General features: G+C 35.9%; 1 protein-coding gene across 1 annotated transcript in view; it reads left to right on the top strand.

The window, feature by feature from the left end:
* Positions 1 to 19,603, top strand: part of LOC103777589 (UDP-glucose:glycoprotein glucosyltransferase 2-like) — a gene marked incomplete at both ends in the record, with an annotated part of 47,150 nt that overhangs the window by 5,453 nt on the left and 22,094 nt on the right. The window contains 12 exons of the mRNA XM_008945151.1: positions 941 to 1,026; positions 2,819 to 2,954; positions 4,500 to 4,631; positions 6,039 to 6,203; positions 6,645 to 6,768; positions 6,849 to 6,947; positions 8,721 to 8,815; positions 11,498 to 11,704; positions 13,049 to 13,180; positions 15,122 to 15,249; positions 16,830 to 16,925; positions 18,005 to 18,107. Coding sequence (XP_008943399.1) covers positions 941 to 1,026; positions 2,819 to 2,954; positions 4,500 to 4,631; positions 6,039 to 6,203; positions 6,645 to 6,768; positions 6,849 to 6,947; positions 8,721 to 8,815; positions 11,498 to 11,704; positions 13,049 to 13,180; positions 15,122 to 15,249; positions 16,830 to 16,925; positions 18,005 to 18,107 — 1,503 coding nt within the window. The remainder of the gene's footprint in view (positions 1 to 940; positions 1,027 to 2,818; positions 2,955 to 4,499; positions 4,632 to 6,038; positions 6,204 to 6,644; positions 6,769 to 6,848; positions 6,948 to 8,720; positions 8,816 to 11,497; positions 11,705 to 13,048; positions 13,181 to 15,121; positions 15,250 to 16,829; positions 16,926 to 18,004; positions 18,108 to 19,603) is intronic.

Below are 19,603 nucleotides of genomic sequence, written 5' to 3'. Positions count from 1 at the left end.
AAGTCCAGGTAGGTGACATCCATAGCTCTTTCCTGTCCACTGGTGTCACTCCAAGTGATAAGAAGTTCAGGATATAAAAAGACAACCAAAACACAAGCAATATTTAATTTTAAAAAGTATGTTTATAGTGAAGCATAAAATGTGTGTAACATGAACTAGATTGTGTTATGCATCCAAAGTTAAATATTGGCATAGATGTATGTAACAGTTACAGTATAGAAATCTACAATATATCATTTGACTGTAGGCTCAGGGAGTGTTCAGAATTTTTAAAATTACTGTGCTGCATTTCAGCTACTCTAGCAAAATTATGATAAATTCTGAGGGGATTTGCAGTGCAAAGCTGAATAAATAAGGTACCAATGCATAATTAAATCTGCATATGGATAATCTGCATATGCAGAGAGATCCCAGTTGTAGATTCTGGATGTGCTTGAAAGATTTTATTTTACACTTCAAGCTACAATAAGTGAAAGAGCGAATGCAAAGATATGTGAGACAAGAAGAAAGAATTCTTTCCCAGTGATCCATTTTTTTAATTAAAGTTTTGTCAGTATATTCTGTTTATTTCTTTGAGTTTGGTTTTCACAACAGAAGGGTTAGTTGAAAGAAGTAATAGAAAAGTCAGCAGTAGATCCTTTATAATTGAATATCAAGATCATTAATAAAAACCAAGTATTGGCACAGGGAGAGTATTGAAATCACTTGGTTTCAAGTTCAAAAAACAGTTAAATCTTGTTTTCAGTATTTGGTCCAAATCCATTAATTCTGAAGTTATTTTCCTTTATGCTCTTGTTTCCTTACAATGAATGCTCTAAGAAATTGAAAACAGCTGGGGCTCACAGCAATTTCTGGTTTTGTCTTAGATTTTATGTGAAAAAAAATTTAAAACAGACATCAGGAATAAATATTGACTGTGTGACATATTTTCTCTTTTTAGGTACTTTTTGTTGATCCCGTACAAGAAGATACAGCTGATTACATGAAACTGGCAGAGTTATTCTATCATCATAATGTACCACTTAGGTAAGGAAAACTGAAAGTCTTGAAGAAAAGTCTTAAAATAAGGTTGCTTTCCTTTTTTTTTCTTCGTCTTCTATTCTGCTAGGCAAAGATGTGAATTCGAATGAAACCAAATACAACAATGTTCTAATAAAACCCATGGGTTACCCACTTGTGTTAAGCTTACTCGGGGATTAAGTACTCTTAAGCTGGTAGACTGCAAGGGATAACAAACCTGAGTGTGTGGAAGATTAACTGAAAAGTCTGGTAAAAATTTATCCAGTAGTCCCACTGGATGCCCATGTGAAGTTGCATTCCAAGCAAAATATTCTGTAAATAAATATGAAGACATTTTTTAATTTAGTTTTTTCAGTTGAGGTTGTTGTAGCTATTTATATCAAAATAAAATTAGGTAAAGATCAAAGTGAGATTATCCTCACCAAATTTTGAATTTCTAAAAATTACTTGTCCGAGTCATCACTGGGGAGGAAGAGACACTTCTGAAGAAAAAGTTTGGTTGATCTGAGATCATAGAATCATAGAATGGCTTGAGCTGGAAAGGACCCTAAAGATCATCTAACCCAACCTCCCTGCCATGGGCAGGGATGCCTCGCAACTAGACCAGGTTGCTCAAAGCCTCATCCAGCCTGGCCTTGAACACCTCCAGGGAGGGGGCATCCACAGCCTCTTCGAACCCCGCGGGGGAGGGTCCATCCACAGCCTCTCTGGGCAATCTATTCCAGTCTGGTCAACCTCGTACTGAAGAACTTCTTCCTAACATCTAGTCTAAACCTGCTCTCCTTCAGTTTAAAACCATTTCCCTTTGTCCTGTCACTGCACTCTCGTGTGAAGAGTCCCTCTCCAGCCTTCCTGTAGGTTCCCCTCAGGTATTGGAAGGCAGCTATAAGGTCCACCCAGAGTCTTCTCTTCTGCAGGCTGAACAATCCCAGTGCCCTCAGCCTGTCCTCAGAGCAGAGATGCTCAAGCCCCTGTATCAACTTTGTGGCCCTGCTCTGGATGTGTTCCAACATATCTCTGTCCCTTTTATGGTGGGGACGCCAGAACTGGACACAGTATTTGAGGTGGGGTCTCACAAGAGCAGAGTAAAGGGTGAGAATCACCTCCAGTGATCTGCTGCCCCCCTCTTGATGCACCCCAGGATGAGGTTGGCCTGTCAGGCCAGCTCATGTTGAGCTGCTCATCAGTCAACACCCCCAAGTCCTTCTCTTTGGGGCTGCTCTCAACCAGCTCTGTACCCAGTTTGTAGCTGTGCCTGGGACTGGCCTGACCCAGATGCAGGACCATGCACTCTGACCTCTTGAACCTCATGCAGTTTGCACTGGCCCATTTCTCAAGCCTGTCAAGGTCATGTCTACGTGCAGCTACTCAAGACACCCATTTCAGGAGATACTAGACACAATGCCCAGACTAGAACAAAGATTCAAGACATTAAGAGATGATGGCAGAAATGTAAAGAATGTCATAAGCTTCAGACAGGTAAGGAGAAAAAGGGCTGTAAGTAAATCCTAATGACTCACAAAAATCTTAATTACTGCCAGCTTTAAACAGTAGTAAAAGGCATATCCAAAATCAGTACAGAGAAGGTAACCTGAACCCAGTGTAGGAGCTCAGATGAAGATTGCACAGTGTCCCCACACACACTCAGGGCAACACCAGCCAGGTAAAGGTGTTTTCATTCCTCCACACTGGACAGATCACTGGAATGCAAATGTCTTGTTCTTCTGTGTTGGTATTAGAATGTGTGTGAGACTGATTTTGTTTTAAAATGTGTGATCTCTTTTTGTTTCTTTTGTAGAATTGGGTTTGTTTTCATTTTAAATACAAAAGAAGAAGTTGATGGAAATGAAGATGCTGGTATAGCTCTTTGGAGAACTTTTAATTACATTGCAGAGGAATCTGACACCTCTCAAGCTTTTACCTCGATAATTAATGTTAGTTCTTTCACAAGAAATCACCTGTTTTTAATTACTTACTGCTTTTCTATATAGTTAGGCTTTTGCTGCCTTGTGACAACATGATGCATTTGCTTTAGATGGAAGTATTAAAAACATATGTAAAGCATTAATATGCTATAGAATGACTTGCAGAAATGGTTTCCTCCTCCTGAGACCAGCTTGCTCTCGTCATTTAACCTATTAACAGGCTTTCTTCAAGAATGTAAAAAGGTAGAGACATGCCTTACAGCTTTTAGAATTTTCTTGTGAAAAATGGTTCTGTTTGTGTTAACATGATGTGCCCAGCTTTGTGTTCAGTATCTCCTGGAGTACAGGCATGTTAATATCACTTTGGCAATCCCATAAGCTTTGAAAATCCCTTGGTTTTTCTCCAGTGTGGACAGTGGAACAGAGGAGTTCTTTTTTGGTCATGCTTGAGCTCTTCATGGGTGTAGAAGGCATAGAAATATTCCAGGCTTGCAGCTTAATGAATGGGACGGGTTTTCAGTGTGAAAAAATGCAAGCTCATGTGAAGACAGGAATTTCAGAGAAGAGAGATGAATGGGGGAAAATCAAGGGAACGTTCTGTGTCGAGTCTCTGCAGGCAAAATTATATCGGAGAATATGGTATTAACACATAGCATTTTTTCTTCAGTTTTCTATTCTAGAATAGAATATTCAATTAGCCTAGAAACTAATGTAATGGACAAACTCAGAGAGCTTAAGATGAAAGAAATTGAAGTAACTAGGAGTGCCTTGGAAGAGAAATAGAAATCCACAAGTGTTAGGAGCTGACACATGTGTGACTATTCTCCATGACCAGGTCACAAAATACCAATTTACAGTGTGCTTTTTTAAATGTCATGTTCCTCTATTTACATTGTTTCGTACTGTAAAAAGGAAGGGATGGTAAATATAACTAAAGATAACAAAAATAGAAGCGTTAAAATACAGCTTTAATATATTCAGAGCTGTAGAGAGAAATGTATTGTTCCTCCTTTGGAGAGGAATGGATTAAATAATTTTCGCCTCAAATTTCTTTTATATGTTTGATGAAAGTAATACAATCTTATGCTATGAAATAAAATAGCATTGGTAGGGAAAACTATCACTGAAGGAAAACGTATCATTGACCAATTCAGACTTGGATTTATCCTGTATAGATTCAGTTAGTTATTCACCCATAGTTAGGTAGTTTATAGGAATAATTTTAAATCCTTCTCTAATCAGTGAAGGGAAATAACCTTTCACATTCAGCTCACATAAGTGTATTTGCTTTGCTGCTTCACATTTAGACTGAAGGTATAATAATAGATTAATCAGAACAGTGGAAATAAAAACTTTGCACGTGTGCAATGGTGATAAAGCAATATAAAAACTGGAGTGTAGCAATAAAAGCAATGTAAAAGTATGCTGATATAAAATTTACTAAAGCACTATAAAATATATTTCTTGTCTATTTACTTTTATTAATTTTATTAAACGATTATTGACAATTTATTGTGTTTTAAAATATTTCCTTCTGTTACATTTTCTTTAAAGATGTACCAGGAGGTGAAGGATGGAAATGTTCTATCAGTAAGGCACGTGAAAGATGTCCTGAGAAGCGAATACCCACACGCTGATGCTGAGAGCATACTGGGTGTTCATTCCGAGTATGACGAAGGGAGGAAGGTGTGTTGAGGACAACGTGGTGAGAAATAACTGCAGTGCACTGCCTTGAGTTTGCTAAGTGTTAAAGCAAGTAAATAACAGCTTCTTTGAGTCAGATGTTTCTTTAGCCACCATTCAGTCATTAGTGGAAGTATCTTTGATACTAGGGTTTCTACTCTAGTACTCTCACTGTTAGAATTTACTATTGCCTGCAGCATTCAGGAGTGTAAGTTTTTTTTCTAGTAAGCGTGTCATGGGATCTCTCTCAAACTGCAGAAATTGTTTACATGTGTCTTCTGGGTGAGGAGCTGAAGACTGTGTGATAGGCAGATCAGTGTTTCCTTTAATTGTGCTTTCTGGTTATAATTTCCTTTGGGAAAGGCAGCTATGGATTTTGGTTTAAAGGCTGTAGAGAAGACATAATTTTATCTATAATTAATTCTGTAGACAGTTTTCTGCTAAAATGTATATAAAAACTCCATTTTCTGTTATGTGACTTCAGCCATGCCATCTATACAATCATGTGTTTCTGACATGGGCCATCCATTTAATTTATTTCCTTTTAAAATTTGTTACATAATATACATTATGTTTCCTGGAAAAGGTGCATCTGGGCAGCCAGAAATGAGGTGCTGTTTACTTTACACCACTGGTTCCTCACTGAGAGGCATCGAGGCTTTGTATAGAGGGACAATCTGAATCTGCCCTGGAAACAGCTGAATATGCTTAAGGGAGGAAAGTTTACCCCAGATTAATATTCTCAGGGAACATTAAAGGTGGAAAAATAGCCAGCAAGCCACCAGGAGGAACCCCCTGTAGGGGCAGGAACAAAGAGACTGTGAGGAACATTGAGGAGACAGTGAGATGGATGCAGAGATACTGCCATAGAGTTTGTAGCTGTCCAGAAAGTGACACTGAAAGAAAACAAGAAAGGATACAAAAGAGGAAGGAGGTGTTATTTTTAATATATTTTTATTTCTATTTGTCTCATCGGATTTTCTATTTGAGGAAAAATTACCTTGTTTTGCTTTCTTATCAAGTAAGACTTGATTTCTGAACATATTAGGGAAAAGGTCTAGGTGTCAATCCACCCTAAACTATGACTATCTTAAGGTCCTTCTCCAATCTTATTTACTTAAATAATGTGTGCTAAGAATACTAAGCAAAATAAAAAGTTTCTCAGCAAGATGATAAAGCAGAAGGTTTTTTTAAAACATGCATAGACCTATAATGTCTTTTGTCACTCAGTTTGAGAAATGAGTCCGATTCGTCCTGTTTGACTTCCAAACATTTCCTGCTACTCATGAGAAGGTGTGACAGTGAATAGTGCCTGGAGATTAAAGTTCATTGTCTCTTGATATTAGTTTCATTTTTGTGCGACAGCCAGCCACAGTCTATTTAATCCTGTGATATTTCTGATATGATCAGGCAGGAGCAACCTTTTATAAAAAGACTGGCCTGGGTCTGTTGCCTCAAGCTCTGTTTAATGGCGTGCCCTTTAAGAGAGAAGAGATGGATGCTGCAGAGTTAGAGACAGTTATTCTTCAGAGGATGATTGATGCCGCCGGGTTCTTCCAGAGGGCAATGTTCATGGTATGTTTAACATTTCTGAATGAATGCAAGATGAAGTATTTGGCAGCAAGTTGAGTCATGTTGGTAGATTAATTTTTTAATAAGGAGATGGCTCGAAATTAATCATATTATAACTGAAATTACACTGTTAGATTATTTTGCAGTCATGGTTTTGAAACTGTATTTAGATCATACAAGATTCAAGCATCAACTAGGCATATAGTAATTCTATGGAACTTTTCAGCCAGAAATTTGAGAATCTGCTGCAGTTGTTCATTGAAAAATGTGTATCTGATATTTTGAAATGCTGTCTGTGTGATATTTATGCATTTTTAACTTGGCATAGTCCATAACTTAGTGTATATAGAAGCTTTAAGCTCAGCTGAAGGACTGTACAAATACTTGGCCTTTGTTTGCCTCGAAACTATGAAAGTACAGATTTAATTTTTTCTCTTCCTACAGGGTTTGTTAAATGATCATATGAATGCAGTGGATTTTCTGATGGATCAGCACAATGTAGTTTCCCGTATAAACCCCACTGTTCTTGGAGCAGAAAGAAGATACATACATTTCAGACCCACATCTGGTAACTACTTTTCTTGGACTGGCTGTTGTTAACATCTCCCCTTTTTTTAAGCCTAATGTGTTGTGTTTTACATTTTGCAGTTCCATTTGATGTGGAAGACTTCTCTACTTTCTCCTTTTTGGACTCACAAGACAAAAGTGCTGTAATTTCAGACAACATGAAGTATTTAACAAAAAAGGGTATATTTGTTTTCTGTATGGGATACATATTATGGCTGTTTTGTACACATATGTATGGGTATTACAAATTGTTGAAATTTGGCAGTAAAATATCCCAAATAAGCAAGTATCCCAAGGATCTAATGTAAGAAAAAAAATTACCCAAAATCTCATTATCTTCTTTCAGGAGCCAGATCATATCCTGCAATTCTAAACATAAATTATAATTAACAGAATAGTTATTTTAGATTCTGTAGTTTTGAAATGGGATGGGTGTCATGGCCAGTTTTTTTTTTTTCATAGATACAGTTTTGCAAGACTTTTGCAGCTTCAAAACCACTCAATTTTTATACTAACATGGTTTTACTTGAGGGTGTTAAAGAGACTATATTCAGTTTTCGAGTAACTCTTTAGTTGCAGTGTTATCAAGTGCATTTATCAATTTAAGGAATAATTTATTGCTTATTTATTAGCATTCGATGTCTCTTCACTTTTTGTTTAGATTCCTTTATTTTGATATCTGAAGCCTTGTCTTCCTGTAGAAAAGAAGAGTATATATATTCTCATGGTTTATTACTCATTTATAAATTTTTATCATGCTAAAACTCACTTTTTTGGACACCTGAAATATTTTTTAATGTAAAATATTATTATTGCATATGCAGGTACTATCCCTTAGAGGCAGAAGAGGTTACAACAGTAGGGGTGTAATACTGCTTGGAATTTTACAATAGTCTGTACCTTGTTAACGTCTAGGAGTAGACAGTCAACAACTGCTCGTTTACATCAGTGTATCAAGGGACAGAATAATCCTGTTAACAAAGTGCTCTTCTTTCAGAAACTTTTATGTGGTATTAATGTAGCTTTTACTTACTCCATTTTCAGAAAGAAATGCCATGTACTTACATTTCTTTAGAATAAAATTATTTGACTCAGTCTTTGAGTCTCTGTCTATAACCACAGAGATGTCCCAGATAGTTGTCAAATGATGACTGGCTTTCAATCTGTGTGCTCGTTTCTGAGATTCACATCTTTTCTGTAAGACCCATAACCTTTAAGCTGGAATCTACATTTCAAATCTCTTCCCTCAGTGTAATTCTGTAGACTGCAGCAACACAATAATCTTGTAAAATTCCTGTCTGTCCCCCCATTTTAGGGGATATGTGATAGACCTGAGTAGGCTGTTATTCTTCTACAGATAATTTTGCAGAATTTTTCACATACTATTGTCCTTCTATGAGTAATAAAGAACAGGAGGCTGTAGGCCAGGAAACAGGGAAATTTTCTGCATCTACACCTATACAGTAGTTTTCTTTGGACTGTGTTTGGTATATTCTTGTTGCATCCAGAAATGGTAAGTTTTGTCCTGCCTTTGGTGAAAGGACCCTCCCTGTGCTGGCAGGGAAAATGAATGGCCTAACTCAGGCACTCTTAACTACGTAATTGTTCGCACTTCTGCCTGTATGACCAGCCTCAAATGTTCACAAGAAGCCTCTAGTAAAACAGGTGTTATTAATTTGAGCTAGCTTAGTATTTAGGGCCATCTTGTTCCTGTGGTACAACATTAGATTGGCTATTTTAGTGACTCTCTCATTAACACGTTAAATTACTTCCTAAGAATTTTATTTCCGTTCAGGGGGCAAAAGATTCTCTTGACTGCTGACTTAAACTATAAGACTAATCTTTGCCACAAATGTACACGAACTTCAAAAATCTCATACAGGATTTATTCATTATTAATTGCTCATGAGAAGATTCTCTAGAATATAAAGCAGGATTATCTTGACTTTTCAGGTGAAGATGCATTATATGCCGTTACTATCTGGATTATTGCTGATTTCGATAAGCCAGCCGGGAGGCGATTACTTGCTAATGCCTTGAAACACCTGGTGAGTTTCTAGCATTTTTATTATAATATTTATTATTAATGTGTTCTTAACAACACTGTGCACATTCCAAAATTACACTCTTAAATAAAGGTGTAACAATTTTGAATTTTTTTTTTTGGTGGGTCCAGTGCAGACTTCTAAGACACTGCTTTCATTTTGCTCTACTTTCCTGCAGTACTGCCATTCTGTAGGCCTGTAAATGATCATTTGGTTCATGGTCTCCTGACATAGGAGACAAATTACAATGCTAAAAGAGTGAGTTTATTCCCAATTACAGATCTTTTCCCATGAGGTAACCTAGCGTGTTACCTGGGCCAAAAGTTAGGAAGTTAGGGTAGTGCCTGTTGGTGTGAACTACTGTGCAGTGTTCTCCTGTTTCGTATGACAGAGCTCTGGCCCTGAAGCGAGTGTTTTTTTCCAAATGTTGTTTGTGTGCTGCTGAGACATTAAATTTGTGTTTGTATTTTAATATGCTGGGAAGATCCATCAGCATTTATGAGTTTGCTTATTTTTAAGTTCTTCAGTATTAATAATAGGATTTAAAGTATACAAGTAAATGTCACATGAATATAAATGACAAAAAAAACTCAGTTCTGGGGAGGCTAGAAGAGTAATTAGACTGAAATTGGGAAGGCATCTAGTTTTATTAATCAGGAATAAACAGGAACCACCCTAAGGGAATTATAAAATTGATATGTTGCAGGGAATGTGTGATACCAAATATGTCTTAGAGACTTAAACTGCAAAGAGGAATATGGAATGCAAGTCCTTGTTACAGAAAAACATTTCATTTATCTGGCTGCTAGATCTGTGACCCAAGCTTGACAGATGTTATTCCCTGTGTAGTTTCTTTTTTTTCTTTTTTCTCCCCTCCAGTGGGGAGGATATGTCATAGCTTATAACCAGGAAGTGAGAACTGTCTAGGCAAGTCCCCATGTATTAATGAGAACAATTTGGGGAAAACAATAGAAAAAGCCATTCTGAGTAGGGTTTGTTGGATCATTTATGAAATAGCAGTTTAACTAGTTATCTTCTTTCTGATTCATAGATTTAATTAAAATAAACCTAATCTACTGCTTGGTCTAGTTATTTCAGAGTTTTATGACAAAAAGACAAAACCATAGATGTTTGGTGGATTTGTTAAAGACAATTAATCTGTATGGAGATTCTCTTACTCCTTTCCAGTCCCTTTTGTCTGTTGAGTCAGGGTCTGGAAGAATTTCTGATGGGTGGAGAGCTGGCAGAGACACCTCTGGTGCACGAGTTGCCATCAGTGTTTGAAGACAAGCATGCAAGAATCTGGGAGGGGAAGTGGCCCAAGGAAATCACTGTTAACTATTCTAGCTAATGTATAATATTTTGAAAGCTACTGATGTGTTTTTACTTCATTTGAAAAAAAAAAACTAGAGATGTCTTAGCAGTAAGAGACTTCTGAAGGTCATCTAGTTCAGCCTCCCACTTGAGGTGGGGTTATTGTCATCATTAGATCAGGTTAGCTGTAGGCTTATCTGAAGGAGTCCTGAAAATCTCCAAGGAGGCATCTATGTTCCCTCCCTTGACAATTTGCTCTGACACTGCACTGCCTTCAAAGTGTAGTTTTTCCTGCCAAGCCCAAGTTTGTGATCATTACTCCTTGTTACACTCTTTGCCACTATCAAGAAGAATTTGGCCCTCTCAAGTCTTTCACTCCCCATTCAGTGGTTGTTTGCTATTGGGGTTCTCCATAGTTTCCTTGCCAGGCTGACCAAGCCCAGCTTCTGCACTGCCTCCTTATGACCATCTTGGTAGCCCTTTGATGAAACTTCTCCAGCATCTCAACATCCTCACTGCATTGGAGGGACCAAAACCAGGCACAGCAACCCAAGTGCAGCCTCACAAGTACTGTGTAGGGGAAAGCAAGAACTTCCCCTGACTAGCTTGCCATGTGTCTGCTCATGTGTCCTGGTGTGCTGCCTGGCTTCTTTCCAGCAAGACCACACTTCTCAGGAACAGTTTATAGTACACATTTTCAAGCATTTCAAATAAGTATTTTAACAAAACTTTTCTCAAGGGCTGCAATTTAAAGGTTGCTCTTTAAATATGTTGAATAGCTTGGATTTCATTCCTTATTTTTGTATTCTTTACTGCAGTGGAGTCATTTATCATTTCTTACACTTAAAGATGCTATTTGATCCTACCTTGGAATCATCACTCTCTCTAGTAAAACTTAAGTAGCATCACTGATTTTAGCAAGTGGAAGATTGTCCTGCTGATTGAGACTAATGTAAGAAGTGGATACATTTTCTTGTATTTATTTTATGCTTTGTTAGTTTTTGAAAAATAGGAAAACATCCATAAAACCAGTTCTGAGGCCTGTAAATGAACACTTGTATATGTCTTTGGTTAAAAATACACTTCTTCAGAAAGCTCAAAGCCAATTGTTCTATTAAAAAATATTCTGTTGAAAATACATATTACAGAATTAGGTAATCCTCACTAGTTACATTTTTATTCCTAGCTGAAATTCTGAATTTAGGCATTGATGTATGTTTCCTAAAGAGAAATAGCTGCAAGAAGTTAACTACTAAAGGGCATTTCACAGAGCCCTAATAGATATGGGTACATTAGGTAACAGCAGATGAAACTGCAAGATTGGTCCCTTCCAACCCCTAATATTCTGTGATTCTGTATTTTACTTTGCAGAAAACAAGCAGCCATACACGACTTGGGATTTTGAACAATCCTTCATCAAAAATAAAGGAAGATAATACAGCCATTGCAAGAGGAATTTTGACAGCTTTTCTAACCCAAAACAACAGCAACTTAAAAAGCTTCCTAAGTAAGCTCAGTAAAGAGGAGACAGCAAAATCCCTTGCTGCTGGAGCTAAAATTGCTAAATTCATCATACCAGTGAGTGCAAGCTAATTTAGAACCCTTTCTTTTTCATTTTACTTCTATTTTGTTGTAAAGAGCTATTGTTAAGAGTAATGCTTTTTGGCCAAATTCTGTGAACTTTATAACCCTTATACAGCCTCTGTTCAAGCAGATTTGGATTTTTGACAACTTTTATGTGGTGGAAGAAAAGAGAATTTCATTAAAGGAAGAAAATACAAGAGTACTGGAAACTGCAGAGTACAAATACTGGATTATTAAGACCAAATTTTTTTTTTATTGTTGATTTCTTTTTTAATAATACTCTTTTTTAAAACTACAGTGTTAATGTTTGTCAGGAATTGAGGACTTCACAGGCAACTGTTTGTACCTTGCTGTTGTGGTTGGTGAGCAGTAATAGGCAGAGACTGAAGTGGTTGAGGTTAACGAGCATTCTGTACTTCTGGGCAACATTTTCTGGTGTGTTTCTGTGAAAATTGGTTGGTTTAAAATACAAATGTTGTAGATTTCAAAGTTCAGACATAGAGTGGAGCTGAGTTATCAAGTAACAGCAGCAAACCACAGTTTTTGTTTCAGAAAGAGCTGTAAATGGTTGTATTTCTAAATAGGAAGATTTGAAGACTAGGAGAATTCTCTAGCACCCTGCTGGAAAATGAATTAGCTGGTTTGGGTTGTGCTCTTGATTACATTGTCTAATGAATTTCGAAGGACATAAAGGTAGCTAACTAATCTGCATATGTGTAGTACTAATTTATTTTGTTATATTAGTTGTATCTGAATTAATCTATTACTTGGTCTGTATATTTCTAATGAAGAAATACTTATCAGTAGAGTTGAATACAGGAGGATAATTTTGACAGGTGAGGCACAGTACTGCTGTAAGCATGGCAAAGCTTCCAGCATTTTTTTCCCACTTCCAACATTAATCTGTTATATGTCTTACTGAATGACATTGGCTTCCCCAAAACTTCTTTACAAATTTTATCCAATGGCCACATTAAAATGACTGGTAGGTTTTTAGAGGATTATGATTTTTTTTAATATATTCTTCCTAAAAGTGAGAATACAGTTGAGTTGTTAATGGAGTGTCATTTTTCATGCACCTTTGTGCTGGATTGTAGAAAAAGTGCTTAACCTCGGGCTCAGCTTTTCTTTCATGACTATTCACAGTTGCTCAAGGGCAAAAGCTGCACTCTAGCTGGCTGGGAGACTCCACACCAACAATTATGTACTTAGCACGGAAGCTGAGGTGGTTTTGGTTTGCTTTCTGGTCACCAAATAACAAATATTTGAGTAGTGTAGCTGCTACAGATTTATTTTTGTTGACTCATTCCACTATGTCATGCTTTACCTTTGCTTTAGGGAATGGATGACAATGCTTTTGAGAAGAAGTACAACACATTAGGACTGGATTTAATTAAAACTCACCAGATGTTCTGCCAGGAGGTTCTTAAGCTGCTTCCTGGGCAAATGGCTGTTATAAGCAATGGCAGGGTAAGCAAGAAATTAAGTCATCTTTCAGTCTTTTTGTAGATATATTTTACTACCTAGAACTTCAGTTTTAGGCTAAAAAAAATGCATTACATTGATTTCCCATTTATTCAGCCTGTTGTTAGAGAATTGTATGAATGTGTGGTGTGGTTTTTTTTTTCTCTTTTACTCCTCATTTGTTTATTAACTCCATTCCACTAAAGTTAATATGTACTATGCAATATGGATGTCATTCCTATAGTTATTTAATATTTAATCTGACAAAATTACCTAAATACTTTAATATAATGTATTACTGGTGATATTTAAGAATAAATTTTGATCCTGAAATTACCTATATTTTACACATTTGGGATAGGATAAATTATGGCATATACAATATAAAATAGGTTACATTGACTAGCATAGTATTTCAAGCTCCAAACCTCCAAATTGTTTATCAATATTAAATTGGTCTGTAGTCTTAATTCTTAATTTTCAAATAGAAGTATAGTATTTTTGTTGTTTTGGTTTCTTGTACATATATTCTGAAACCAGTAGCCTTACATTGTGGCAATGGATGAACTGTGATTAAAAAAGACAATGCTAGATTCAATATTTAGTACTTGCTAATGAAAGTAAATACCTTACATTACAAATACAATTCATACAAACCACTCTTTGGGTTCTCTTTTCTATTTTTCTATTTATTGTTCCATGATCAGAAATAGAGATCTTGTGTTGGCATCTCAGTACTGGAAGCTATCTTTAAATTATGTTCTCAGTTAGTCTCATGCATCCCAAATGTGTTCTGAGATACCACTAGTGAACCCACAGAAAGTGTTTTGTTGGTGAAGCACAAAAGAATTGTGTTGGCTTTTTTGTGTTTAAACCCCCATAACTAAATATGGACTGTTATTTTATAAATGGTTGTTACTATTTTCAATGCCTAAAGAGTCTCAAATATGTGGTATTTTAAATCTTGAGGAAATACGTTTCTAAAAAGTACTTTGATAACTATGATAATGTATATTCATCTATGTGAAAGTGTGTTTTCACTTTAAAAGATTACTTTTGAAAAATACATTCTTAATTTATATCCTCGCTATTTCAGCACTAAAGTTTTGTTTTTGTGAGCAATTATATTTTTTTCTAACTACGATTTCTACAAAAGTAGCATGGTATTTCATAATTGCACTATGGTTTTATATCCTGCATCATGAATATTAATAAAAAAATCAGAAGTAAAATTTTGTTAGATAACCTGTAATTTCTAGGAAGCAGTTGAATTATGAGAGACATCTAGCACAAAGCTTACATCATGACATTCTATGTCCTGTGAGCCCTGTAGGCTCTTGAAATTGATTTGGGTTAGTTTAGCCTGGTAGACAATGAGTAGGCAATCCAAACAACATCCTCAAAGCTATTCTGGCACTTCAAGGCACCTTCTTTTCCTTCAGACACCAAAACAATGTAGTAGTTCTGTTTCTTGTCTCCAGATAGTCTGCATTTCCTGTCTTATGCTATTTTCTTCCTTGCTATCATTCTGCTTCCTCTGAGAAGCCTTGAAGTTACAATTTAATAAAATTAAAGAGAGTGGTAGGCAGATAGTAATTTGAATTTCTGTTTAAAATAATGTACATAACAGTGTTTAATTTAGACTGGTTGTTTCTAAGTAGTGTATTCCTTTATGTATGGTATGTATAAGGAAAAATATCATGAATATTTCCATTGCAGCTGTTTTTTTTTTGGTGATTGATAATGAACTCTAATTACATAACTATAAAACCTACTCCTGCGTAGTTACTCTACAGTTTAGTACCATACAGTTAGTAATATTGATGTATACAGGGCTTGGGGTTGCCTCTTGAAGACTGTGCATTCATTTAAAGTAGTATATTTTTGCTTACAGAAGAAGCATTATTGGGACAGTCTATGGTTAGTAACTTTTTTTCTTTACCTAAGATACTGGGTCCTTTAGATGAGAATGGATTCTACGCAGAAGACTTTAGTTTGTTGGAAAAAATAACATACAGTACTTCAGCAGAGAAGATCAAAGCTGTTGTCAAAGAGATGGGAAACAGTAGCAAAAGGTAAAATTCTTTGGCATTTTGAGGCTTTATGATTTACTGTCTTGTTTATTGACTGTGACAAGTTAATAGTCTTTCTTCATGGGAAATATGAATGACAGCTCATATATGTAGTTGTAGTACTCTTCATACTACACACTAAGATATATAAATGCTCTATATACACTTATAGCATGCAAACAACTGTATATTTACTGTCCTCTTACTTTGAATCTGATTACTTCTGCATGGACAGGTTCAACTATCCCTCATTTCCTTTTTAAGCATTTCCCTGACAGACTTGGTGTACTTTCCTACTCAAACTATTGCCCTGTTTTCTGGAAGAAAAGCTACCTCTGCTAAATTCTGTATCCCTTTTGGTTAATTGTGCTATTCAACATGGTTTTCCACTGTATATATAAAATGTATATGTTGGGTTTCAACTGCACGTGGCATTCACCCTGCTGCTGACAGCCTCTTGGGCACCTTGTTGTTACAAGGCCATGTGTGATGGGGCCAAGCCATAAGGGATCACTGTGTGCCCAAAGGGTCATGTCCTCTCCAGCTTACCTCATAACGTTTGCAGCTCTGCTGAATTCCTCCAAACACTTCAGCTACTTTCACTGTGCTTGCAGCCAAGAGATGAGTGCAAATAACTGTAAACAATTCCTATGAGCTTTTGCTTCCCTGAGTAATTATTAAAAATTAATAGTAAGCTTGATAAAATCCTAAAACCAGTTTTATCTGAGTACTGGTATTTGAAGTAAGAAGGTGCTTTTTTTTTTTTTTTTTTTTTTGTGAATCATTAGAAAAGAAGCCTGTAAAGGCATGGGCAGATGTGGTGCTCTGAAATCCTGCTAGACAACATTCACACATCTCCTAACTGAAGAATTGTAAAGATGAGTTCTTGCCAGATTTTAATCTAAGGATCCAGTTTCTGTACAAAAAAAGAACATAATGGAATTATTTTTAAAATGCCTGTTGACTTTCTGTGTGTCAAGAGTATGATTTCTGTTACCTGGAAGGACTGGCACACCCGAAAGAATAACTACCAGAAAAACAGAATCAAGAAGAGGGAGAATTATCAAGGAGTTACATAGTGAGAGGCAAAACATGTTTAATCAAATATTAAGACTTAGTGACAATAAGATAGAACTAATAAGGTTTCTAAGGGAATTCAAATAATAAATAACAAAAAAATTAAAAGATATGGCTAAGTAAACATGAAACTTGCTCATTTATGACTGTTCCTAGATGCTGTCACAAAGCGAAAAAATTGCAGAATAAAGGAATAAAGAGCTATAAAAGTCAGCAGATTGTACAGTGCCAACTGTGAGGCTGAATGGTAATTCTGTTAATTTTGCATTGGTTAATTTTAAGAAGTGCACAGTTCACAGGCTCTGAGGCAGTAGTGATTCTTGAGCATTGGCATGCTGAAGGTTTTACTCCAAGCTGAGCTCTCAAGGTGATGAACGTTTTAAAGAATCTGGGTTTTAGATGTGAGCTTCCTAAATATCCCTCATGCAGGCAGACATACATTAAAATGTGAATGTTTTATTCATTTTATAATGAAAAACAAATTATATGTGCCTTTTTTAATGTAGTGGCAGTGACTTGATTATGAAAATAGATGCCCTGTTGTCATCTTTGCCTAAAACAGAGATGAGACAAGATGCTCAACTATTCAAAGAACAGCACAGGTAAGTTCTGTCTGTCATGATAATGCACTTACAGTACTTGCATATTAAAATCAGAATTTACTGGTAACTACGTAATGTCTTCAGAAACTTGAGTAAGCATTCCATTTTTAAAGGAAGTTGTATGAATAACTTGTTCATCTGCCCTAGCATAATGCATCTTTACCTCTTTATTAATAAATGGGTTAGTAATACCTAATGATTTTACAGCCTTAAGTTGTGCTAAAAAAAGAGTGATTACAATTGGTGTGACTAGAAGTGATGATCTGGCGTTAGAAAACTTGCAATCTACACACTAAAATATTAGAAGTAGTTTCACAGATTAGAACTAAAAGAAGCCAACTTTAATCTTCATTAGTGTGGAAAACTCTAACGTAACTGGTTTGTTTGTGGCTCTTGAGTGCTCTTAGCTGGTCAAGGCTACTATCCATGTGCTTGTACCTGTGTAACAGCTTGTGGCTGAGCAGTGCCACTCCTGACCATGCAAAATATACAGCTAATAAACCAGATTGCATTGAAATGCAAATTATAGGGCTCATTGGCACCTAATTCCTTCAGAACAAATGAACAGACTATAAATCTGTTAGCGGATGACAGCTGGTGATGCTACACTTGGCATTAGTGTCATCAGTGTTCTTGCTTGTGTCTTGGCTATTTAGGTCTGTGGTCCTAGGTTCAGAAAGTTAGTATGTCCTTTTGCTGCCATGGTTAATGTGCGAGACCTGAAGTACCAAGAATGTGCTTCTCTGAATCCTCTTCCTTTTGTACAGGACACTAACAAAAAGTCAATTTTAAAATTTTTACTGTGTGCTTTCATTTTATTCTATTAATTTTGTTATGGGTCATGTATATAATCAATAATCAGCTCGGAACTATGTAGATTAATGCTAAACTTTTAATTAGCTCTCCCAGGGATATCACAGGGAGCAATAATGATTACTGCTTGAAATGAGAGAGTTTTTCATGAGCAGTAAAATCTGAAGTGCCTCTACTAATACAAATTTCTGCCTAAAAATGATTGTTGTTTCCACAAATTCAGTTTAGAGTTTTCATGTCTTTTTTTTTTTTTTTTTTTTAAATAGTGTAGTAAAAGTGAATCCCCAACAGAACGAACCATTCTATGATGTTATTGCTATTGTGGATCCATTAACAAGAGAAGCACAGAAGATGGCTCATTTGTTGATTGTAAGACGGTGGTAATTTCTTTTAATTTGCATATCTGTAGTAATTTTTACTAAACTTTTTCTAATTTCTGTGTACAGTTTAGTAAAGGGGTACACAAATTTCAATATATATATACATTTAGTTATTTAAATTCCTGTTAAAAAGCTGGGGATGTTCTAATTCATCACTGAAGTACCCTATTTGCAATTAACATTCAGGTGTCCCACACTCGTTATAGCCTATAGTGGGAAAGGAGGAGACTGTCTGCATAACACAGAGGGAAAGGATCTCCCATCTCAAAATCTTGAGGCAGATACTTCTTTCCATTAAACCTAATGGCCTTAGTTTTCCAAGGTACCTAAATGAGGTGGTCTAAATCTGACCTGTAATATCATCATAAGAAGATTGGACTATAAACCTTTCAGCTCTTGGAAGGTTATTTCTCAGCTGATTAATGCTACCAAGTATATCTACAAGTCTTCGATTGTGTGTAGCTATTGATCAACTAAAGAGAAACTGTCCTAAAATGTAGCTCCTAAAATGATTTTCTTTTTTTCACTAGCTGCAGAATATCACTCTATCTTAGATCCCTTTATAGTCCCCTATAAAAATGTAAATTTTGTCTTGTCTTTATGGTCTGTTACAATCCTGAAGCCCATAACTTAATTTTTGCTGCATCCTGGTTTATCTTTTTCTCTGCAGTAATTATGAAAGTTTCATAAATTCTTACATTGCTTTTTCCCCTCCCATTTCCATACCGTTTTATGCCTTTTGTATCAAGTGTTGAAACATCCACTCACTCTTCGTATGTAATATTGAAGCAAAGTAAAACATTTTTTAAATTCATGAAAATTTTGGCATTTCAAGACTCAGAAATATTAGCGTTATTCTGGAACTAGATCTTGCATTTCATCATTCTCAGTTAAAATGAAGTCTTGACATTACCAAATGAAAATATTTGAATTTTAATGAGCTATAGTCTTACTCAGGAAACCAGCCCTTAAGAGAGAATAATGAAATGGTGTTGAAATGGAAGAAATCAAAAATATTTTGATGTAGGTGAAACTTTTTTTAAATGCAAATTGAAATCACCTGAAAATTAAAAACAAAAAAAAACCCCAAAACATAGAATTATCTGGAAACCACCACTTTCTGGTGTAGAGACAAAACATGTGTACATATACTGTAAACTTTAAGCACTGGGATTTTTTTTTTTAATTAAAAAAAAGCATTTTTTTAATAACATAATTGGATTGGTCCGTGGTATATTGGGATGGCTGCTGTTTGTGGTGCAAAATGTGTGGAGTAACTTGCACAGCAAACCACATGCTTCTTGCCCCAGCTGATGTTGAATATGTCCATATTATGGTTCTTTTCCCCCCATGAAAGCATGTTATTATATCACTTTGTGTTATTTCATAGTCTCACTTCAAATAAATATTTTGGTAATTTGTTTCCTTAAATATAAACAAAAAGTTACTTCTGTTAAATAGAATTCAAATTGAGAAGATTTGGAC

This window comes from Merops nubicus, unplaced genomic scaffold (genome assembly GCF_000691845.1).
Source record: "Merops nubicus isolate BGI_N331 unplaced genomic scaffold, ASM69184v1 scaffold6710, whole genome shotgun sequence".
Lineage (NCBI taxonomy): Eukaryota > Metazoa > Chordata > Aves > Coraciiformes > Meropidae > Merops > Merops nubicus.
The sequence above is the reverse complement of the archived record's forward strand: the minus strand, read 5'-3'. Positions and strand labels throughout refer to the sequence as shown.